This window comes from Rhamphochromis longiceps, linkage group LG18 (genome assembly GCF_057381845.1).
Source record: "Rhamphochromis longiceps isolate RC_006_pf linkage group LG18, R_longiceps_female_GT1.1, whole genome shotgun sequence".
Lineage (NCBI taxonomy): Eukaryota > Metazoa > Chordata > Actinopteri > Cichliformes > Cichlidae > Rhamphochromis > Rhamphochromis longiceps.
In genome coordinates, this window is record NC_140574.1 from 6,709,262 (window position 1) to 6,732,992 (window position 23,731).

At 40.0% G+C, this 23,731-nt stretch overlaps 2 protein-coding genes across 6 annotated transcripts in view; one reads left to right on the forward strand and one right to left on the reverse strand.

The window, feature by feature from the left end:
• Positions 1-6,495, forward strand: part of LOC146647603 (ATP-dependent 6-phosphofructokinase, platelet type-like) — a 57,270-nt gene extending 50,775 nt beyond the window's left edge. The window contains exons 17-23 of one of the 5 annotated variants that reach the window (XM_085388435.1): positions 59-211; positions 2,233-2,397; positions 3,682-3,743; positions 4,372-4,483; positions 4,799-4,898; positions 5,003-5,108; positions 5,426-6,495. In XM_085388435.1, coding sequence (XP_085244561.1) covers positions 59-211; positions 2,233-2,397; positions 3,682-3,743; positions 4,372-4,483; positions 4,799-4,898; positions 5,003-5,108; positions 5,426-5,582 — 855 coding nt within the window. In that variant the 3' untranslated portion in view covers positions 5,583-6,495. The remainder of the gene's footprint in view (positions 1-58; positions 212-2,232; positions 2,398-3,681; positions 3,744-4,371; positions 4,484-4,798; positions 4,899-5,002; positions 5,109-5,425) is intronic. The other 4 variants (XM_085388433.1, XM_085388432.1, XM_085388434.1 and 1 more) reach the window with 4 other exon arrangements.
• Positions 6,496-8,807: 2,312 nt separating this feature from the next.
• pitrm1 (pitrilysin metallopeptidase 1) lies at positions 8,808-23,022 on the reverse strand. Its single transcript, XM_085389322.1, has 27 exons — positions 22,726-23,022; positions 21,805-21,910; positions 21,434-21,540; positions 21,172-21,323; positions 20,688-20,802; positions 19,561-19,657; positions 18,757-18,917; positions 17,438-17,564; positions 17,181-17,269; positions 16,726-16,854; positions 16,404-16,517; positions 15,776-15,872; positions 15,312-15,446; positions 14,843-14,981; positions 14,586-14,702; positions 14,366-14,495; positions 12,844-12,964; positions 12,453-12,529; positions 12,199-12,364; positions 10,945-11,045; positions 10,704-10,824; positions 10,550-10,600; positions 10,284-10,396; positions 9,982-10,104; positions 9,705-9,850; positions 9,231-9,333; positions 8,808-9,121 (listed from the first exon to the last, which is right to left on the reverse strand). Exons 1-27 carry the CDS (start codon positions 22,770-22,772, stop codon positions 9,028-9,030), a joined length of 3,078 nt encoding a protein of 1,025 aa, XP_085245448.1. The 5' UTR covers positions 22,773-23,022; the 3' UTR covers positions 8,808-9,027.
• Between the last annotated feature and the right edge of the window lie 709 nt (positions 23,023-23,731).

Consider the following 23,731-nt stretch of genomic DNA (forward strand, 5'->3'; position numbering starts at 1 on the left):
TTAGATGTGTAGTCTTCCCCCTAGTGGTCTAACTCCATATTACGGCTACCGTCATCAGGCCTTTGAGTCCATTCTGCAGCTGTATGTGGCCCGGGCTGACTACGAGGAGTTTTGCATCCCGATGTGCATATTGCCTGCCACCATTAGTAACAATGTGCCTGGCACTGACCTCAGTCTTGGAGCTGATACATCCCTCAACGCCATTGTGGAGGTAAGGGCCCAGCAAACGAGATGAGGGGAGATATTAAGAGCTACAGATATGCTGAAGTGTTACCGTTAATAAAAATTGGGTTTAAAAGTGTCAAAACTGTTGTTGTTCACACAAATCCTAAAATAAAGACCGCTCGATCAGCACAACAGCAGATGTTGCTTATGTGCCTCGTGCATTAATATTGGTTTGTTGTATTTGAAATATGACGATTTTATTATCTTCCGTTACCATCCAGGAGGATGTAGAGAATGTACTTTATTATTTATTCATTATGTACAAAAACAAGGCAAAGAGGGCAAAGAAAGTACAGCAAAGACTTGGTTAACTGGATCCAGTCCTGCAAGGTGCAGTCATTTGAACTATGCACTCCAATTCATCTACTAAAACTTTAAGAGAGGAATGAGTAAACAGAAGTAAAACCCGAGTGTCAGTGAGTACGATGCATGTCAGTGACTGTTCCTGTGTTTTACTGACTGTGTTGATTATTTCTGGCCTCTTGTGCATTTGGTACCAGATGGGTGAAGCCAACTAACAAGACTTTAAAATAAGAGTGTTTTTGAGAAGGTAAATAGGAAAGGACACCTCATCTGGAAGCCTGAAATCATCTGATTAGACTAAAGGGACACACAGGTTGACTCTGATGGTAAATTTACCAGTTCTTTACAGTCTCCTTTGTTCTTTATTTATTCTTGGGAAGAAAAAAACCCTCTAAGGCTAAAAGTCCACACTAATGCGCATCGTTTTTTCTCCGTTTTGGCCTCCCGTCCACACTGAGAAGGCGTTTTCGCTGATGGAAAACGCAGCGGTTTGAAAACGCTCTCGAAAATGCATACATTTGGAAAGGGTGCTTTGGCGTTGCAGTATGGACAGCAAAAACGCATGTTAGTCATATGATGCAGTCATGTGACCAATTAAACTAAGATAGCGGAGGGCATTATACAGCAGTTGTTTTGTTTGCTCTGAATTTTTAAAGATTAATATCAGTTTGTACCTGCTCCAGATAGATTTTCTTCAAATTCTTTAACTCTCACTTGCTTTTTCAACTTTGTACTTTTGTGTTACTCGCAGCAACAACTCCACCTCATTGTTAGTCCATTTAAAAAACTCGGTGCTTTTCCTCAACATTCGACGTTTCAAAGAGCCGAAAAGTACATAAGCGGCAGAAATGAGGCAGGTCGAATCTTCTTGCGTTTCACGCATGCACAGTACTGGGACGTAAGCGTTTTCGGCCGTTTCAATGTGGACGCAGAACTCTGTGAAAACGACTGAAAACGCTAGTGTGGACGCAGAGCGTTGTCAGACGAAAACACCGTTTTCAAATCTGTCCGGGCTAGTGTGGATGTAGCCTCAGTCCGCGACCGTCTACATCAGGGGTGTCATAATCATTTGCATACCGTCTAGTTTCACCTGAACTGGGCGAGGCCTGAAATAAAATCACAGCAGAGTAACTCTTTTGCTGCAAATGTTCTGTACATCCTGAAAATATTTGCATTTAATAAATCCTCCACTTACAAAACTGATGATAAGATGTCTGAAGAAATAAGCACGTTTTTAGCCTCATGCCCTGGTCTGTCCACATGCAGCCAGTCGACTGCCACGTTAAACAATCAGATAAATTAGTTTCAGTGTGGTATGACAGGCTGTAAAATAAATGACTGGACTGAGTTACTGAGTCAATCTGTGCATCTCTAAGGACACTCAGCTATTTTATGTACTTTAAAGTAGAGCTGATGCAGGTATCTTTTCTTTTTAATTTTATTTTACAAAGTGATGACATATATGACATATTTTGGGACTAATAAAGGTATATCAAATCAAATCAAATCATATTTACCAGTTTTCACCCACAATCAAAAAGCTCAGATGTTTTCTCACAAATCCTTCTTATATTATCAGGATAAATAAAATATTCCTGTCAGCTCTACTTGTGTGTACAGTGTGTTTTGCATTTGCATGCTCTCTGCGTGAACATATTTTTCTTGTTTAATGATTGTATACTGTTTTATGTGTGTGTGAATCAGACATGTGATCGCATCAAACAGTCAGCTAGTGGCACCAAGCGGCGAGTGTTCATCATTGAGACAATGGGGGGCTACTGTGGCTACCTGGCCACCGTGGGTGGTCTGGCTGCAGGCGCCGACACTGTCTACATCTACGAGGAGCCATTTGACATCCGTGACCTTCAGGTTAGAGAGAAAAAGTCTGTATCCAACAGAAAATGCCTTATTTTCATGTCTCCTCTCATCATCAGAAAATACCAAGACCTTTTACTCTCTCGATGACTCTTATAGCCATGATTCCTGTCAAGTCCTTTTTGAGTTCCATTTAATTTATTTTTTGTATGTTTCATGACTGGATTTTATTGGTAACACCATTTATGAGGGCAACAGCATAAACATTCAGGATTCAAACTGCTCCTCATCCTCCGTTTAACATGGCTTTTTTATTTTTGGGCTCTGTATGATGTCAATAAGAACAGAAATTCCTAATATGGTCATCTCAGCCACACAACTGAGCCCCACCCACGTAATGTTCAAGCTTTCTGTCTACGACAGGCAGCCAGTTAGAAGAAAGTTGGCTAAAAATGGCTTGTTTTGAAAAGTCAGGGCATCCGTCCACTTTCTTCTGTTGCAGGGCTAACACAGACTTCCAGCCAACCCTGCACTGGATTATGAATCAAGAGTTCAGAATAAGCAACATAGAGCTGGAAATGAGCCTAATACCTTTCACTACATTGCACATTTCCATCCTTAGCAGTAGTGGAGCAGACTGATCGCAGTGCAGTGCAGAAGCTTCCGTTAGTCAATCAGTGCCTCTGCCTGGATGTTTCAGGGCTGTGCAGGTGACCCAGATTATAGCAGTGCACATGAAGCAATTTATTAATAACCTCTGAGCTGCATCAGTCATTCAATGACAGACAGATCTCATCAACACAGATCAGGTCAGGGAGATTAGAGACGTCAGGACTATTATTGTTTACAATGTTCCTGTTACATACACTTTTAATATTAATTGTCTTTTTATTTATTTTGTCTGTGTATGTTTTACTTAATTTTAATCTAACAATGTTGAGTTCTTTATGCTCTGTAAATTTTGTCAAACTAATTTTCTTTTTAAAAAGTCTGGGCGCAGTGCACAATTTAGTTTTTTAGAAGTCTGCCTTTGCATATGAACTATAACTAGTACGTGTCACAAAGAATTTCAACCATAAAAATGCATGAATAGGTAATAAAACAAACAAACACTTTTTCAGTGATCACAATGAGAAGCAGTAAAAAGCGCATGTGTGTGGTGTCGTAAACCTGCATTTCTGTTGCATTAACCCTCTTGGGCTCACCAGCTGGGTAAAAGACAAGATATGGCGCCCCATGGTGGTGTAAATGTTACCTGCAGCTCTTCACTCTGCAATGAGAGACTGAAGAGTGAGAGTTGCTCTTGCAGGTTTAATGTGAGAGACTCTGTGTTTTCAGGCCAACGTGGAGCATCTGACAGAGAAGATGAAGACGAGCATCCAGAGGGGACTGGTGCTCAGGTGAGGCTAAACACCTTCATTCTTTAAAGTTACATTTAGATGCATTACCTTACACAAGCCTGTGGGATTTATTGTACGGACCTGTGCGTACGTCTGCGATGAACAAAAAATGCAAAATGCTCTATTTTTAAATGTCATCTGCAGTGCGTTATTTGTAAATAAGTGTTTCTCAATTATGTATATAAAACCATTTTGGCAAATAAAAGATTTTTGATTAACCTTACACTTTATTTCATGTCCTCTATTGAGGTTATTTTAGTCCACTGCACCACCATGCTGTTGGAAATTGCTCCCAGCAGGACCGAGGTCTGTGGAAATAGGACAAACGTTGTATTTTGAACCGAGTGCAGGTGACATTGTGTGCCTGCATAATTTCATTATTTTAAGATGCCCTCAAACATAGTGGTGCATCACAGCATCTCTATGCATGCATGCAGTGAAAAGCAGAGCCTGGATGAAGGGTATATGAACGCTGGTGTGTGGAGACTTAGCAGCCTGGTGACTCTGTGTCCTCTGTTAGTTGATAAATGGGTTCAGGCATTGTTTAGAGCATCTTCTTTTAAGGGAGCACTTGTTATTTGGTGAAGCGATCCCTTAACCGGCCTGTTGCCCTTGTGCTGTGTTTTAGAAATGAGAACTGCAACGAGAACTTCACCACAGATTTCATCTACCAGCTTTACTCTGAGGAAGGGCGAGGAGTGTTCGACTGCAGGAAGAACATCCTCGGTCACATGCAGCAGGTTGGCCACGTGCACAAAAGAATGAACGCGATGCTGTGCTTGATATGTTTATCAGCAATGATGACAATCTGTGATGCAAGGAGCCAAATCCACAAAATATCTGCTATCCTTTATCCATCCATCCTGTCTATCTGGGAGATATTGCAGACATTACTGTGTAGAGTTATGTTGCTAAACTAGTGATTGTAAGTGATCAAAATTAAGAGTTATAGTGTAACAGAAAAGTGCACTTAACATTATTTTAGATACTAGACTTGTGATATTTTATATGTAATGCCCTTATTTTGAATAAATATGACTTTTTTTCCATGTCAGGGAGGAGCTCCATCTCCCTTTGACAGAAACTTTGGTACCAAAATTGCAGCCAAAGCCATGCAGTGGATCACCCGGACACTCAAGGAGTCCTACAAAGGAGGCAAGCACATAAATGTGACACTTGATTCCAGCGAGGATGCAGAACATTTAGGTGTGAAATTGCTTTGCCTCAGTTACAAAAGCTGATGCTTCTCTTCGTTGCAGGGAGAGTGTTTGCGAACTCGGAGGACACCGCATGCCTGCTGGGGATGCGTCGCAGATCTCTGGTCTTTCAGCCTGTGGCGCAGCTCCGGGACGAGACAGACTTTGTGTAAGAAGATTGTTTAATATCTGTAGCAGTGCAGCTCACAACCCTGAGTAAGTAAGCTCACAAGCTGAGCTTACTTACTGTGTGAGAGGAAAAATGTTTTAGAGGACCATTTGCAGATCTTTAACATAGTTAAAAACAAAAGGTAGTGCTAATGCATCTGAACCAGATTATTAAGAACAAACCTGGAAAATATTCTGACCCAATTCCCTTAAAATTCTCTGAAGCAGCGGTCCCAGGCTTTTTGTTTTAATCTTGCTTTTAAGATCTCTGTGGTTAAGAAATAGTGTAGAGAACATTCGTCTATTCTCTACTTTCAGTCACAGGATCCCTAAGGAGCAGTGGTGGCTGAAGCTCCGTCCTCTAATGAAAATCCTGGCCAAGTATAAGACAAGCTATGACGTGTCCGACTCCGGGCAGCTGGAACACGTGACGCGGGTCCGACCCAAAGACAGCAACACCTCAACGGCCATCTGAACCGCCTCACTTCCACACGCAGAGCTTCACTTCAACAGGACAACAGCTTCACAAAACAGTGACGGCTACTCACTCACTGACTGATCAGCTGCTGACTGACTGCAAATACGTTAAGGTAGATTATAAAAGATAGGTTATTTTAAAAGCTCTATTGAATGGTAAAGTCACGGCACTTTTCAGAAGGGATTCTATATTATGGGTCATGGGATTTGAGATTTTATTAAGTAGTGTGAACTTCCTAGCAGCGCTAATATTTTATTTTATAGATCCCTAAAAGTATTATATAAGTAAACACACATATATGGACCCTGTTCATTATGTACTGTATAAGTATTTAGATTTTATCTCCTAAAGAGTAGCTATATCTAATTTTATTACTTGAAGATATGTAGCTGAGCAAATGTTGTGTAAACACAGCTTGGCTGAAATCTGGCTTTTGTCACCTTTACCTTGTACTGCACTTTGAGCCCCATATTTAATACGACCCCCTAAAGCTGCTTATACAGAGAGAATATATTTCACGAGGATCACATGCTTTCAGCATGTTGGCCAGGTTGATTATAAAATGTTGAAACTTGAAGGATGTTTTTCTTCTGGGGGTTTTGGGACGAGCTGGTTGTGTGTCCTGTCACCTGCTAATTGTGTGTTTGTTGTGTTGTTGCCTTTGCTTTTTGTATCCACCCTGGGCGTTGTGTCTGGCATCTTGTAGTGGTTATCTGTAAGTAGGGTCCAATTGGCTGTTGCTGTAGCTCCTCAGTGAGACGGAGAGTGTCTGAGACTACGCAACATTTATGTGCTGGCAGTGTGACGTGTTCTTTCACAGAGTAATAAAGCATTTATTGTGTTGAAACTCTAACTGTTTTGTGTTATTGTATCTCACTTTTATGTCGCTGGCTCTTTGTATTTGTTTGATGGGAGGAGCCTGAGATGTTGATTGTTGGATTGAGTCATAAATTAAACCGTAATGTTGTGTAACTTCACACAGGCACCAGTATAACTTCTATCCATTCATTTAGACAGGGGCTTCAAAATATCTGCAGCCATCTTGGTAAAGCAGTAACTAGCAGAACCATGAGATTTACTTAGGTTCAAGTACTCTGGCAGGAAGTAATTCTGTAAAAAACAGTAAATTACCAGGACAATGGGGACACTGATTGTGGAACGAGACCATACATCCATTCGCTTCCGCTTATCCTTTTCAGGGTCGCGGGGGGCGCTGGAGCCTATCCCAGCTGTCATGGGGCGAGAGACAGGGTACACCCTGGACAGGTCGCCAGTCTGTCGCAGGGCTAACACACAACGACAGACAACCATTCACACTCACATTCACACCTAGTGGCAATTTGGATTTTCCAATTAACCTATCCCCACAAGCTGCATGTCTTTGGACGGTGGGAGGAAGCCGGAGTACCCGGAGGGAACCCACGCAGACACGGGGAGAACATGCAAACTCCACACAGAAAGACCCCGGCCTGATGGTGAAATTGAACGCAGAACCTTCTTGCTGTGCGGCAACAGTGCTAGCCACTAGGGCTGCTTGATTATGGCAAAAATGATAATCACGATTATTTTCACTGAAATTGAGATCACGATTATTTGACGATATTTATTTAACCCTTTAAGACCTACCATAGAACCAAGTCCGCCAGAGCTTATATTATTTTTTTTGTACATGCTGTAGTGCCATTTGTGGGAGCATTTCAAGTTGCTATACATCAATACAACTGTTATAGCCCATATTTTAATAATATGTATGCATTAAGTCCATAGTAACTACATTAATTGCAAACAAGTGCAATAAACTACAAAAAAATTGAAAATCGTTTTTGTTTTGTTTACATATATTTCTACTTGGAGAAATTTAAGAGGTTTATCCCTCAAAACTTTAAATACAAAAAAGTTGCAAAAAATAGTTTACAACAACAGGAAATTTATTTTGAGTGTCTTCATAGTTTTATTTTGGAGATACAGCAATTTTTATATACTGCAGGAAAAACAAAAAAAACAATCCTATGATGCAAATTTGCAAAGAAAACAGCACGTGCATCAAAATAAACTATTTCCAGCTGTGCAATTCGAGTTCTAAGCATCCCAGCAACTATTCAGAAAAGTATAGAGTCAAACATGACTTATAAAAACACTAGTATAAGTATAGTATAGTATAGTTTTTTACTTAAGGCCTACAAGTAAAAAACTACATTTTCCGCAAAAATGACATCACTTCCGGTTTCGGGCAGGAAATGTGATAGTTCGAGTTGACGTCTGTTTCACTGTGGGAAGTGTTAAGAACAGCTGATCGGATTGGCAAAGCGTGTTTCTGGAATATTATGTTTTTGTTACTGCAAGCGCTTTTTATGCAATTTTTGCAAAGCTTTATGTGGAAGGAAACCGTGACCGAGGACAAGCTGATGGCATAAGATGTAAGTACAACTCCTCCGGTTTCATATGCAAAACAAATTATTGCGCTAGCTTAGCGGTTCAGGTTCTACAGGGATTTAAAAATAGTTACGCAAAACGGAGTGTGCTGCTCTGACCGGCTTTAAAGGGTTAACAATAACAATGTATTGAATAATGACTTTAAAAAATAATATAAAATAGTGTGCAAATACTGATAACAGTGCAAATGTTTGCAATATAAGAAATAAATGAAAAATGTAAACATCTATGTTTAGTCAACTTTGCAGTGTTGCTCTGTGGTGCAGCTACTACATCGTAGCAAAGTTTACACACTGTCTACTTGATCCACGTCTAACTCCGCCAACCCATAATGTTTCCACACCACTGAAGTTTTTTTTTTTTTTTTACCTCTTTTCAACCAACGGCAGTCACTCTCCTCTCCAAATAACTTCTGCTTAGCTTTCCGAGCTTCCCTCGGGTCCTCTTAATTGTTGTGACGCGTGTTCGAAATGGAGAGCGGTGCGCTTGACTTACCACACGGAGCAGCGCGAGAGTAAAGCATGAGGGAGGGTCTAATAATCGGCTCAGTCATTTTTAATGATCGTTGAAAGCCCAGATCGTAATCGTGATTAAAATTCGATTAATTGAGCAGCCCTACTAGCCACTGTGCTGCCCACTGCCTACTGTTAAAACTACCTTTAAAGTATTTGAGCCCAGGCAGAAATATTACACAAATATCTTAAATACTGGACCAATTAAGTCAATATTTGGGGAAACTAATTTCTTTCCCCCAGGAATAAAGTGTTTTAATGACTCACCAATGACAGATTTTGTATTCCAATGTCATGATGCAGCATTTAATTCTAATATGTACATAACAGAATATGAATAGGCAGTCATACAAGTATTTCAAATGGCAGACACTGATTAGGTAACTTTCTTCCTCTTTCTTTTGTGCGGTTCAGCTTTCTTTTTGCCACCATTTAAAACATTTCTGAGATAACACTTGTTCTTTGGATGACCACTTTGAAAATATCTACTGACAGTCCTATTTTATAATCCATGAAGGATCTTTTTTAATAACGTCATTCTCTGGGCCCAGAATGGCAACGCCACACGTCTTCTGACCAGCACTGAGGTACCTGCAGAAAAAAACGAGGGATTATTTTGCGGGCATAAGAAAGCTCTACTTGTTGTAAATAAACAGCAGCATCTTGACAAATTGCATTTTGCAGGATTGGTCAGTTTTACCTTTCAGCCACATCCACTAGGTTTTTATGGTCAACAGCAAAGAGTCTTTGTCTGTGACTCTGCTTCATCTCGTCCGTGACCCCACTGAGGAACTGACCCATGCCTGCACCAAAGACAGAGTCACAAGCTTTGCATCAGAACATAAAGAATGCTGAAATTACAGCTTCAGCTAAGGGATCCATTCGCTCTATAAATTCAACTGTATATTATTACTTCAAGTCTAAAATGATGCAAAATAGTTAAAGATGGGGGAAGGTAGCATGTGCACCACACTGGCTGTGAGAGTCTGAAGGCAAAGTTCTGTACAGATGCATAAACACACACAAAATTTACTCTATTATGAAGCCTTTTTGAATATTTACAGATTCATTCTCATGCAAGGACAGAATGTGTTAAAATCCTTTAAAGGTTTGATGTAAACTGATCCAGGCAGCTGCTTTCAGGGAACCTCTCATCACTCAGATGGCACCTCACCTTTGTCTGCGGGGGCCACAGGTGAGTCCACCGCTGAGAAGACTGACAGTTTGGCTTCGTCGATGTCTTGCTGGGTGAACTTTCCTGACTTTGCCCACTCGATACCGTTACCAAAAGCAGATAATGTCTGCACTGTGTTTGGATCCCTTGGACACAGAAGAGACAACACATGAGGTCAAAACTCTCCGAAATTCTTATCATAATTTGAACTTTCAATGTTTCCTGCCTTCCTTCCCTATTGATACACAGTAAACCTTTGTATTGAACTTCTACCCACCTGTAAGAGTAAAAGGTGAACAGGCCTCCTCCTATCTTGGCCCCGCCTCCATAAGCTCCGCCTTTCTCACGGATCTCTCCATGAAGAAACTTTGCTGTCATCATCCTGGCTAAGATGCACAAACTAATGAAGGAGTAAAGAGAAAGTGTTTACTGCATGCAGTTATTACAAATGCATAACTGAGAAAAAAAAAAAAAAGCAACACATTTTCAGTAAAATTAAGTTAAAGAACACACTAAAGCCGCCATAAACTGTGTTACAGTTATTTACCTGCTGCTAGCAGGATGTAATGATATCGTTACCTGGCATAGTCCTTGTGGGAGAAGGGCACTGCGCGAATACTCTCACTGACAAAGTTGACAGGGAAAGGCATCTGAAAGAAAGTCTTCATTGGACATGGATGGAAGGTTGGCTCCTGAAAAATGTAAAACCGCAAATTAATTTAATTCTAAATCAGAAATGGATTACTTATTGAATTATGAAGATGTTAATTGTAACAAAACAATTCTTCAAAAATTGATCAGTGGATTAAGAAAGAAATAAAGAAAAATGTAACTATTGAACCTACTGATATTAGTTTTCTTCGTGGGCCATTGTCATCCAGAGGGTTTATCGGCTTCTGCAATAAACACAAAGATTAAAAAAAAAAAAAAAAAATTGGATTGATTATAACAATGAATTAATTCATTTACACATATTTTGTTTTCCCTGTTCAACTTCACCTCAATAATATTTGGTCTGACAGGTTTGCGTTCCTTTCTGTTCTTAGCCACATCCTTTATAAAACCCTCCAAGTGTGCCGCTGCATCAGATACTTTCTCTGGAGTTGAGTTGATTGCACATCTATATGGACACATTTAAAATAAGATGCGTTGAGTGCCTGATATTTCACTATTTTATAGTTCATTATTTACAGTGAAATAAAGATAAAGTCTACATATAGCAGGTGTATTATGGACCCACCTCATGTTGTTTGGGTTGAAAAGGTGTATTTTGAGCCTGGGTAACGTTCGGATGATTTGGCTGAGGTCTGCCATCGCAGCTGTTCTCTTCATAAACGTAACCTGTTGTTAGAAGATGAAGTATTGGTTCCAAAGTATTGACACCATCACATCTCTACCCTTTGTTGCAGAAATTTAAAATAACATGAATAGTGATTTTAAACATACAGTACATTTTCTTTGACACAAGACACTGTTGGATGGAGTTTGGAACCAGGCCCGGGGAGCGTGCCTGAGGGCGAGCGCCTAGTTGCTGGGACTTAGTTCATGAGGCCTGGGCGGGCCTGGCCCCGAAAATGCATGGCTTGGTGTTGAACCAGTCTCCTGGAGAGGGGCTTGAATCTGTCTGAGTCTGGAGTTGCCCTTGGTGAGAGGCAGTAAGCTGGGGTGGGTATCTAAGTATCCCCTCAGCTTGCTGCCAATATGTTGGGGTTTTTCTGGTGGATGAGAGGATTTGTTCCTGGTGCCTTCAAGACAGGAAATAGGTCCTGACTGTCATCTGTAGTCCGCAGGCTGATGATTGCCTGAACATGGTCCATTGCACTGAGCTGCAGCTACAAGGTGGTTGGTGCCTGTGGTGGTGGTAACCCCCGAACCAGATGGTGGACACCTGAGGTGGAGGGAACCATTAGGTTGAAGAAGGAATCCTATCCGGCTTTGTTAGCCGGTGGGACTTTGGAGGCAGTACTTAGTAAGTACTTAGTGATGTGGACACAGTACCGGTCAGTCGAGGTGAAGAGAGCTGAACATAAAAGCAAAGCTCTTAATTTACTGGTTGATCTACATCCCTACACTCGCCTATGGTCACGAGCTTTGGCTAATAACTGAAAGAACAAGATTGCAAATACAAGCGGCAGACATGAACTTTCTCCGAAGGGTGACTCAGACTATAGCCAATACACTTCCACATTGAAAGAAGCCAGTTGAGGTGGTTCCCTGAGTCAGATGCCTCAACCACCTATGTCCCACTGGGACACACTGGTGAAATTATATCTCTCAGCTGGCCTGGGGACACCTTTGTGTTCCCCCGGACATGCTAGAAGAGGTGTCCGGGGAGAGGGAGGTCTGAGGATCTCTGCCTAGGCTGCTACCTCCACAACCCGGCCCCGGATAATTAGAAGAAAATATAAAACAAACAAATAAACAAGCAAAGCAGCTTTGCGGATAGCTGGATTTTTCTGAAAGGTTAAGCCTTTATTAAAATGTACAAAGATACCTGTTCCATCCCACCAAAAGTCTCCTGGAGGTCTCCAGCTGGAGTGAGGTGACGACCCGCCCGAGTCATAGCATACAGGTGACCTGAGTATGCGATACTATTGGCCAACTCCTGTGCTGACTGCATCACCAGCACCCTCAGGCGCTCCTCGTCATCAAAGTGAGGACTAAACGACAAAATAAGACCCATTAACTGACAGTTCCATCTGTTGGTGTCGCTAGCAGTGGAAAATGTAAAAAGCTGGGAGGAGTTACCTGTTGAATATGTCGCTCCACAACTGAAACATGTGAGGAAGATTCCTCTCCAGGCACGAAGAAGATAAGAGGATACCCTGAAACAGAAGGTAGAGATCCAGATGTTCAACCACAGAAAGGAAGTGCTAAGAGCTCACTGAAGTGTCTTTAGAGATAAAGTCTTGGTCTAAAGTTTAATTCTATCCTTCATGAATTATTTGATTATTTATTATTATTTTTCATTTGTTATTTCTTTTCAGAGAGGCCAACAGATTCAGTTCATGCCACTGTGCACTGTGTAAAAACACAAGGAATCAAGCTGAAAGCTACTTTCTGTTTTGCATTTTGCACACAGCAATGATCACAGATAGAAAGGTGTTATTGGCTTAAAACACACTTAGCTGGCACTGACCTGCTCATATGTATCCAGCTCGTTGCAGTCAGTGATGACCTGAGTGGAAACAGACATGCCCCCTGTCCTCAGCTCCATCTGCTGGGCCTGCTGCCTATAGTCCAGAGCTCCACAGCCCATCCTAATTAAACAGACAAACATATGCGGACACACAAACAGACATTTGAAAAATCTTTAATACTCCATTGTGCAATCCATTTGGCATTGCATCACAGTCTGATAATTTTTTTTCAACAACCTAATCTTTTTTTATGTTTTCCACTGTGATTACACCACAGCACACTTACCTTATTAAGGTCCCCAATAGGGATGGGTACCGGTGTCCGTTCTGACATAAACGGTAGTAACCACCGAAAAGCAGCGCACATTTCGGTGCTTTTTTTTTTCCTGAGCTGTGATACACTTTTAGCCAATCGTTTTACGTTTCCGAGAATAGTAGGCGGGGCCAGGTACGTACGTTCTGTTAGCGCAGAGCTACAGATTAAAAATGTCCAAGGCGAAGCAGTTAAAAGTCTGGCTGTACTTCACAGCAAAATATGCAAACTCAGCAGCCTGCAACAAGTGCTTTAAGCTGATACTGTGATACTGTCAAAGGAGGTAACACCTCAAATCTCATGAAACACCTGGCGACGCATAGCGTTTTTTTAAAAGCCGAGAAATGCGCCGTATTTGATGGCAGCAGCAGCCGTTCTTCTCTGCGTGAGTAGCTTAATGTTGTTCTTGTGTGATTTACGTTTAGTAGGCTAACCACGTTATTACATTAATGCATGTAAGGTGAACTAGCAAACATCATCATAGCTACATGCGGCTGTCTTCTTGTTTGATGGCAGATGCTCCCTTCACCCTGGCCAAAAAGGCTAAAATGACCAAAGAAAAAGTGGAAAACAGTTAAACATGAGAGGTTTTTGGACAAAGTTTGTGTTTTTTCCATTGTTTAAGCACTGCTTCCAGCCAAGAGTGATACCATATATGCCCCATAGCTGCAGAAAAGGCTAACATTGTTATCTTTTTACAAAAAAACAGCTGAACATGAGAGGTTTTTGGACCAATTTTGTGTTCTCCATTCTTTAAGCACCGGTTTGAGCACCGTTTGAGCACCGGCACCGTTTCAAAAGTACCGATTTGGCACCGGTATCGGATAAAACCTAAACGATACCCATCCCTAGTCCCCAAAGACTGTGTTCACATGAGTCAACACCAAATATTAACAGGCAAACCAGAAAACCCAGAAGAGATTACCAGCTCAGTGCTAAACTGGTTTTCAAATAACATTTGAAAATAAAATAAATATTCAAAGCTGAAAAAGAATTCAAAGATCAGCTTCAGTCTGTAGTATTAATCAGCACAAAGTAATCCAGAAAACTTGATAAGTATTTCATTTGGAAATATTTAAAAGTATTTAAAGAATGATGTATCAGCAGGAAGAGACATTTACCAGGACTCCTGAGCGCTAATCCTTGCTAGTAAGCACCGCATTTCAGATTCATCTTGTTCTGGTCTTGCAGACCAACAGGTTACTCACTTGGTAATAACACTGCAGAAGAGCGGGACGAAAACCTTGAGGTCCTCTGGAAGGGTGTTGAGATTACACAAAGCTCTGAAGTACACCAAACCATTGGTGGGCTGCTCACAGTACTGGACCGGAACGCCTCCTATGAAGAATGAGAAAGTGCTCTATATACAGTTTATATAAGACAACAGTTTTCGTCACACGCTCTTTGTAAATCAGCATAGACTCACACCTGCAGTGCTTATTTGAACAGGAGTGATGGGTATCGTTGGCTCGATGTCAGACACTTTGAGTGCTGGCAGGCAGGAGACATCCTGGGTTTGACTCTGAGCAGCCAGCAGCTCCAGACCTTTCCGAGAAGAAAAATCACATTATACTAACATCTACTGAATGCAGACCTGTCTTAATATACAATGCTTCAGGTCGGTAATATTCAGTTTAACAGATTACACCCACGAGTGATCAATCTTCTGGCAGTTCAAATGTTACCTTTCTCATAGATCTGCTTTCTGTCGCTGTCAGAAAGAACCTCGATTTTCTTCTGAAGTTTCTCCTCCTCAGCTTTGGCCTGTTTCTCCAGGTAGGACTCCTCTGGGCTCATTGACAGAGTCAGTCGGTGTGTGTTCTCCTAAAAACCAGTCAATGACAATTAATCCGAGGTGGCATCCTTTGTTAGCAAATACCTGCTCTGCATTATCCTTGTTAAAGCATTTATATATTTATGTTATATGTTTTTTCATTTGTTTCACGAAAGGACTCAGGAAATGTTTTTTGATACTACAACATAAGAAATAAACTGTCAACTATGAAACAAAGTATTTTATTATACTCTCAGCCTGTAACTGTGCAATTTATCTTCCCAACAATGTTAAATAGTAAAGCCCTGAACCTGTAAGTAACATAATTTAATGAAGACATACAAACAAAAAATATTTCAAACACTATGTGCTTAAATCACCTTAAAGTATTGCCTGACTTTCTCCTGGAGAAAGCGAGGGTTTTCCTTCAGGGCTTGTCTGAACTTGGCAACACTGTCACTGATCTGCAGCAGCTCCACCGGGTCCCCATCATGGTTCCACGATGAAGCTATGTACTAATAACATAAGATGAATAAAGGTTTTGGTGAGGAATTTACTAGGATTATTTACACCTTATAATATATAAAACTCTTAAACACTGTACCAAAGACAGCCTCCCAAAAAATAACAACAGTTAAATTCACATTCTTGATTTGTACAGAATTTAAACGAAAAAACAGGGGAAACAAACATTCAATGTGAGGTTTTATGCAAAATGAACACACACTAATAAACAGCACTGCAAAGCCATACTTGGACGTAGGCGGTATGTTTTTACAACTACAAGTGCCCTTGTAGTTGTAAAAACAAAATAAAGGTCACAGATAAACAACAGTAAACTCACCGAGGCCAGAGACAGGCCGAAGTTTGTGGTCTGATGTTTAATCTGGATCTCAAGCTTATGGATAAGGGCCTCAATCCTTCTCTCCTCAAAGCCATTCCTTTGTTAAATGACAAGTGTGAAAATTATTCTTTGGCTTCTTCCTTCTTTCCTGTTTTAGCTTTTTTCAACAATTAAATCTTAAGTCATACATATGCTTTAAACCCTACAGTAAAGATCCTGCTGTATTCTGTCGCTCACTCTGTGCAGAGAAAGTAAAAGTCCTGAGGTATAAATGTTACAGAAATATTGGTTTTTCAGTAAATACAACAAGTCTGTCATATTTTGTAAATTGTAACTTATAAGTGGCAAAGCTGTGCCTCCTCTCACTGCTCACCAATGGAACTAAATGCTTAACCAATTCGTGAACACACTCAAAAAACAAAACAAAAACATTAGAAAGACCCATGACTTTTATTTTGCCCAGTAAAAAATTGAAAAATTGATTCCAGCATACAATGTTTTATTTGTTTTCCTACATTTTTAAAATCTGCTACATAAAGTGCAAGATAACAGTTGCTGTATAGGCTTTAGTTTGTTACGCCAAAGAAGGAAATTTTGACAAGAGAGGAGACTTGATCAGGGAACTTACTCTATAATTTTATCGATGGTTTGGCTGATGATCTGCTTCACTCTCTCTATATCCTCCTCATCAACTCCCTGCAGTCCGATACTGAACGACGCCTCTTTGGTGCTGCCATCATATCTGCAGGATGCAACACTTGTATCAATACTCCACAAGTACATGCAGGTTATGGATGCTTAAATGGAATTCTTGCGTAACAAGTGGTAAGAGAATTTGTGAAGAGTAAGTAGGTATACAGACCCAAACTGTATGCATCAGTTATTAAACTTCCAACAAAACTGGTGAAATTAAAGGTTTGATGTGGATGTTATAACGCCTGCACACATACCCAACAACAGAAGAGAAGTCTGTTCCCAGTTTGGGTTCGATGAGAGATTTGTAGAAGGGAGAGTTTGGCCCAGAGATCATCAGAGAAGACAGCAAGCTGAGAGTGAGTCCTTCAAATGCATCAGTGATGCTAAAGAGAAAAACAACAATAAGAAAAAAAACACCCATTTTTACTGTCAGGAACACTATGGGAGAGTCAATGTTGAAACTTTAACAGGAACTTTCCTTAATGTGTGAAGCACTGTGTCACAGTGGGTTCTTATGGGTTAAAATGGCTCTTGAAAAATTATCTACAAAAAGGACTATATAAAACAACCTAATTGAAATTAAAAAAAAAAAGATCAACTCTAAAAGAGGAAGAAGTATGTGGGGTTACATCTCATGTTGAACTTGTTGAACTGATTTTTAGCAGATATCTCTACAGGACACAGCAGGAAATAAATGATATAATCTTACTCTCCCAGCAGATAGCTCACACACACTGTGTTCTGCTTGTTTGGATCTGGAGCCAGAGGATCAGGACTGCAAGTCACATGGTCCTCTTTCTGGGAGAAAAACAAATATTCACAAATCAAATATTCAACTACCTTTTGTAGCAACTAAAAGCATTCTTTGAAATGATAAAAGAAACAGAACTTTGTTTATCTGATTCAAGGCAAAATAGATTATCACTCCAACACACTGCAGCAGAGACAAGCTTAATGTGAGCTTACAGGACTGGTCCAACGTGGCTGAGAAGGAACTTCTGTTTTCGGGTCGATGCAGGCAAACTTGGACAAAGCTTCTTCTTGAATCTGCTTCAGATGAGGTTCTAAAGGCAAATCTCCATAAGTGAAGAACCTAGATGTAAGAAAACATTTAAAAACAAAAATCTCGTTTGTTTATAGGGCAAGATATTCTAATGTTCCCAGTTCACATTTATTTTACAAAACAACCCCAAAACGCTTCAACCATAATTAGTCATATTTAGGGATGGGTATCGTTTAGGTTTTATCCGATACCGGTGCCAAATCGGTACTTTTGAAACGGTGCCGTGCTCAAACGGTGCTCAAACCGGTGCTTAAAGACTGGAGAACACAAAATTGGTCCAAAAACCTCTCATGTTCAGCTGGTTTTTTGTAAAAAGATAACAATGTTAGCCTTTTCTGCAGCTATGGGGCATATATGGTATCACTCTTGGCTGGAAGCAGTGCTTAATCAATGGGAAAAAAACACAAACTTTGTCCTAAACCTCTCATGTTTAACTGTTTTCCACTTTTTCTTTGGTCATTTTAGCCTTTTTGGCCAGGGTGAAGGGAGTATCTGCCATCAAACAAGAAGACAGCCGCATGTAGCTATGACGGTGTTTGCTAGTTCACCTTACATGCATTAATGTAATAACGTGGTTAGCCTACTCAACGTAAATCACACGCGAACAACATTAAGCTCCTCACGCAGAGAAGAACGGCTGCTGCTGCCATCATCATCCGTCATCATTTCTGCTACACTGACAGGGCTAGGGGCCAGGACTCTCCTCTTCGTGTTTTTGGGAGATATTGCTAACTCCAGGTCCGATAACTGGCAACCCACGCACAGTAGATGTGCTCGGTGTGAGGTCTCGCAGGCTATCATACGGCGCATTTCTGGGCTTTTAAAAAAAACCCGCTATGCGTCGCCAGGTGTTTCATCGGATTTGAGGAGTTACCTCCTTTGACAGTATCACAGTATCAGCTTAAAGCACTTGTTGCAGGCTGCTGAGTTTGCATATTTTGCTGTGAAGTACAGCCAGACTTTTGACCGCTTCGCCTTGGGCATTTTTAATCTGTAGCTCTGCTCTAAAAGAACGTACGTACCTGGACCCGCCTACTATCCTCGGAAACGTAAAATTATTGGCTAGAAGTGTATCACAGCTCAGGAAAAAAAAGCACCGAAATAAAGCACCGAAATGTGCGCTGCTTTTTGGTCTGGTTACTACCGTTTATGTGACACCGGTACCCATCCCTAGTCATATTCTTACAGTAACTCTGGATGATTTATGCATGTGCCTATTTACCTTGCGTTGCTGGGATGGTAGTGTGTGGCATGGAATTGTTTAAGTTGCTCCCATGTAAGGTCAGGAATGGCCAGAGGTTCTCCCCCTGACACCACAGAGTAGGTATGGTCAGGATACAGTTTGTTCTGGAGGTGCTGGGCGTACAGACGCTCATTGTCTGACTGTAAGTACACACAGCAAGAAACATTATTCTAAACTAAACATTTATTACAAACATTTTCTGTTTTTATAAATGAAAAAGCTTAAAGTTGGTTTGCAGCAGGCACTCTGTTAATTTTGAACAAAGTCATACTTCTTACTCTTTTTTTTGAGTCCACACACAGACACAGTGTAACCCTGTCTCCAGTGTTTTCTTATCATCCACCATCTTATCAGTTCAAGGCTAAACGCTGTTTATTTACACAGTTAAAGTGCCAGAGTGACAATTTTTATTAGACAAAGAAAAAAAGGAGTGCTGTTCAGAAGAATTTATTACTTTCCTGCTTTTTTTCTTATTCTTCTTCTTTTTTTTTTTTTAAAGTTATGCAGTCGTTAAAGGCTTCTGTAAGTGTGAACTGCCTCAAGCAGTTTTTATTGATTTTTTTAAAAAAAAAGAAAGAAAGAAAAAGTCATATGAAAGTAAAGTATTTCTCTTAAGTATGAAAAAATAAATTGAAAAAAAAAATAAATTAAAAAAAAAGAGTTGTTTACTTTGCATTTGATGGAGAGTTTGTAACCGAAAAGTACCCGAGGTGGGGAAAAAAGAGCATTTATGAAAATATTATATTCTATACATTTAGAAGCTTTGTGGCTGTGTCAACTTACAAAAGCACCCTTCATTTCATTAAACACCACTCCTTTAAACATTAGAGGGGAGTTGTTATCTGTGGGGTCTTCATTCTCCAGCCTCCAGCCTTCCTGCCTGGAAAATAAACCACAGACAATCAGATCAGACAGCCAGGCTTTCTTAGCTGGCTCAACAAAAAACCTAAAACCCCAGTCGGTGATAACAGGTATTATATTGGTGGTTATTGGTTTTATCTTTGAAGCTGGGCTTCCTGCTTCTGCCTGTGCTCACATAAAAACTAGGGTTTCATGAGACATACGACTGAACAAAATAATCACTGAGTGACACCAAGTTCAACCAGAGAGGTGATGATGATGATGATGATGACGACAACTGGTAATAAAAATCTGTAACGAACCAAGAATTAACAGTAAAATGTAACCTTGTTGTAAAGAGAATAAGAGATTACTGCTGCAGAGGTTTCATCACATAGAGCGACAAAATTAAGATTTTAAATTTAACACTGAGTGAAGTCGCGCTGCTGTTTTATTTCTCAGGTGTCGACAGCACAAAAGAAATCTGAAACTTTAAACTGAATACATTTAAACATCAAAGTTTACTGTCCCACAGTCTAACAAAGGAACCGCCCAAATCACTTCAGTTTGTCTTCAGATCAAACAATGTCTCATACAGTTTGCCCTTCTTTAACTTCTTTAAGTGATTTTTGTACGGTACACTTTATCAGCTTGTACATATGAAACATATTGTCCAAGCACAGACTCTACATTGTACCTAAAACATGCTGTAAATAAAAGAATTGTTGAAAACATGGCACTTCTGGACGACTTCAAACTAAAACTTGGTGATTCATGCTGATTTAGCCAGATAAATAACGCCACTTTGCTGACACAGAAACCTCAGACTTTAATAGCTTAATGAGGCTGATTGACTTTAATCTAACTTTGTAGTTCACCCCTCAGCTATCTTCATTTCATCAGAGAGAACAGATCGGACACACAATCTATACTTCTCATCACTGAAGTGCCACAATAACGGCATCATATCTGAAAATAAAACTTGTTTACCGTTTTGCACTTGATTGCAGTACAAACTTAATTGCAGTTACACTCGTAAATGTAAATACGTAACGATGATCTAAACTCACCAGAAATCCTGCTCTCGTAAACAAGGAAAAAAAACTGCATCCAGATACACCGATAGAAGATTCTGGAAGTCCTTCCCATTTTGGGTTGAGAACGGATACATGGTGTAGTCACTGGCTGTTTATCAATAATGGGAAAGGTCTCATCAGAAATGTGAGAAATAACCAACAATCATTTAGAATACCTTTCATTTTCTTTTGAAGCTGAATGATAAAATAATGACTGGTTTTTGATTAAATAACCACTTAGCTTGCACTTCTGAGAATTAACTTTATTTGGTGCATGGAAACACTCATTGTTATTACTTAACGCAATAAGTAAATATAAAAAGCATAAATAACATAAATTAAGAATAAATATAAAAATCCAAGTGTAAACACATTACAGTGCAAGAATTTACATGACTAATGAACAAGCTTTCACAGCTTTTCTCTCGTGGACTTGTAGGTCACACAGTCAATTGACGTCCAAGTTATGCTTCCATACCTGTGAATGCATTCATGAAAGTGGACAGCGACCTATTGAGCATCTTGAAGAAGGGGTCTCTGCAGGGATATTTCTCAGATCCACACAGCACTGTATGCTCCAGGATGTGTGGTACCCCTGTGCTGTCCATGGGGGTCGTCCTGAACTGGACACTAAGGGAGAGAGACTTTAAGTATTTTTAAAAGGCTAGATTGTTTTTACGTATATAGTTTTGTTATGACTTGAGCAAAACAAACAAACAAAAAAGCCCCACAACGCTAACCTGAAGAGGTTGTTGGAGTCATCCCGTGCTGCATGCAGATACTGAGCTCCAGTTTTATCGTGCGTCAGCTTCACTGCTGTGAGAAACAGGTCAGGGACCGCTACAACCTGGGAAGGAACAGAATTAGTAGCTTTGATCACAAATGGTTTGAGAGCAGGTTCATAAAGGATCATAGCTCACAGCAAGATAAATGGAAGTTCAGTCAACAATAAAAGAAATGTCACAACAGATCTCTCACATTTACCTGTAGAGAACAGTTCCACATTTTTGAAACACGTCTTAAAATATTTTACAAGCTAACCCCACATAACTTAGTTATACTGCATTAATGTCACCTAACAGAGTCAAGCCAAAATTTAAAGTGTTCCTACTTCTTTGACCGTAAAGCCGTGGATCTTCTGCCCCGGTTGGTACTGAAGGGCTCTCTCTCTGGCTGAAGTGCTCTTCAGCCTCCATGTGTGCTGCTGTCCATTGAAACTTAAAGAAAAAAAGGAGTGCAAAGTTTAGTAGGTATTTTTACAAAGAATATAAAATATATCATACAAAATAATCATAATACATAATTTAATAATGGTTATTGTGGTTTACAGTAGATGCCAAAGTTTCAGTTATGATGTTCCTCTGAAAATGTTGAGGTTAAAGGGCTGGACTGAAAGCCAATGCCCAAAGAAAAACTCTGAATGACCGTCAGAAAGCCTGGAGAACTACTGCTCAAGAAACATTAAAAATGCCAAGAAGGTATAGTTACTTGGAAAAAAAAAAACTATAAAGAAATGAGGGATGACTCAAGACTTTTGAGCACTATTGCACTTTTTTGGGACTTTTTGACCATATCCACCATGTCTTTTCAGACATGCCCACCCAGGTAAGAGTCTAGTAAGACAATTTCCAGTTGGGACCACAGGCAAATACTAATCACAACAAATCTCAGAATGACTTGAAATGGTACAACACCTGTGCCGGCTCATAGAAAGCCTTTATCAAACCCTAAATTAGCTATCGTTACCCGTCACTGGAACAAAATGCAGACATTTAACCTCTACTACAGCTCCTAAAGCAATAATAACTGATTACTGGCTATAAACAGTAACGCTAACTCTGAAGCCATAGGTTCTCATCATTGATTGCATCAGCTTTTTCATCAGTCTTGTTTCTACTATTGTATATAAAGTAACAATATTTGAACTACACATCAAGGTTAACACTGTCTTTCTGTCTAGACAGAGTCGACAAAACACACACACAAAATTCCCTAATTAACGGTTAGCTTCAGGACGTCTTGGAAAACTCACCTTAAGTATCGAAGTTTCTGGAACACTGACTTCGTCTGTCGAAACATTGTTACTAAATTAAGTTACTACCCCTACCCTTAAAGTGCCCAGTTTTAAACTTACACACACTCCTACGGGTTAATTGTCATTATTTGACTGAGCATCCTGTGCCGTCTGCTACCTAACATGCCGTGTGTAGCGGTGCCGTTGACGTTGAATGGGAACGTACACGTAAAAATGGCTGCGACACCGGCGCGCGTCGCAGATCCGACAACAGGTTTCTGCTCGATTTCACCGATCCTACAGCACTGCAATTCTACAGTTACCGACTGAGCAGTTTTTACCACGCGGAAAGCTGAACATTCACCTCGAAGCGTCCCTGTTTGTGATTGGTCAACGTTGAAGAAGAGGAGCTACAATTGGTTAAGCAATGTAAGGTCTCCGAAGTTACTAAACGGTGACTAGAGGGTTTTTTTGAAGGACATTTAAAAACGATCTAATTAGGGACTTTAATTTTGTTACAATTTGTAAAGAACAACAATCTAAATAACGTCATTCCGCTCTCTAAAAGTTTATTAAACTTTAAAAACAAAACACAAATACAGTACAAATTTATATTTAATGCAGTTACAAACAACCTCCAGCAGATGTCAGCATAAGATCGCATTAATTTGACAAAAGATAATTCTCTTCGAGCACGTTTGTATTAGTTTTATCCCCACCCCCCTTTTTTTGTAGCACTCATTTCAAAAAGGTAAACTGTGATTAAAAATGCAAATGTACAATTTTGCTTTCAAGCAGTGCATACACAATCTGACCCAATATTTATTTCAAACAATATTAATGTATATATTAAAACACAGTTTTTAAACCTATGTTGCTGTCATGTTTGCCATGAAATTGCAAAATGGTTTCACTGTAGGAGAAAGCTTGAACACGAATAGACCTAAATAATCTCTGTTATGTTCATCTTTGTCAAAATAACGATTAAGTTACTTTATAGCAGACTATTAATCTTTTTTTTCTT

Coding starts and splice junctions, on each gene's coding strand:
- pitrm1 (XM_085389322.1), bottom strand. CDS start 22,772: ATGTTTCGACAGACGAAGTCAGTGTTCCAGAAACTTCGATACTTAAG. Junction 21,324..21,433: donor GACTCCAACAACCTCTTCAG/GTTAGCGTTGTG, acceptor TCTCTCCCTTAG/TGTCCAGTTCAGGACGACCC. Junction 14,496..14,585: donor TGTTCAAATAAGCACTGCAG/GTGTGAGTCTAT, acceptor CATTCTTCATAG/GAGGCGTTCCGGTCCAGTAC.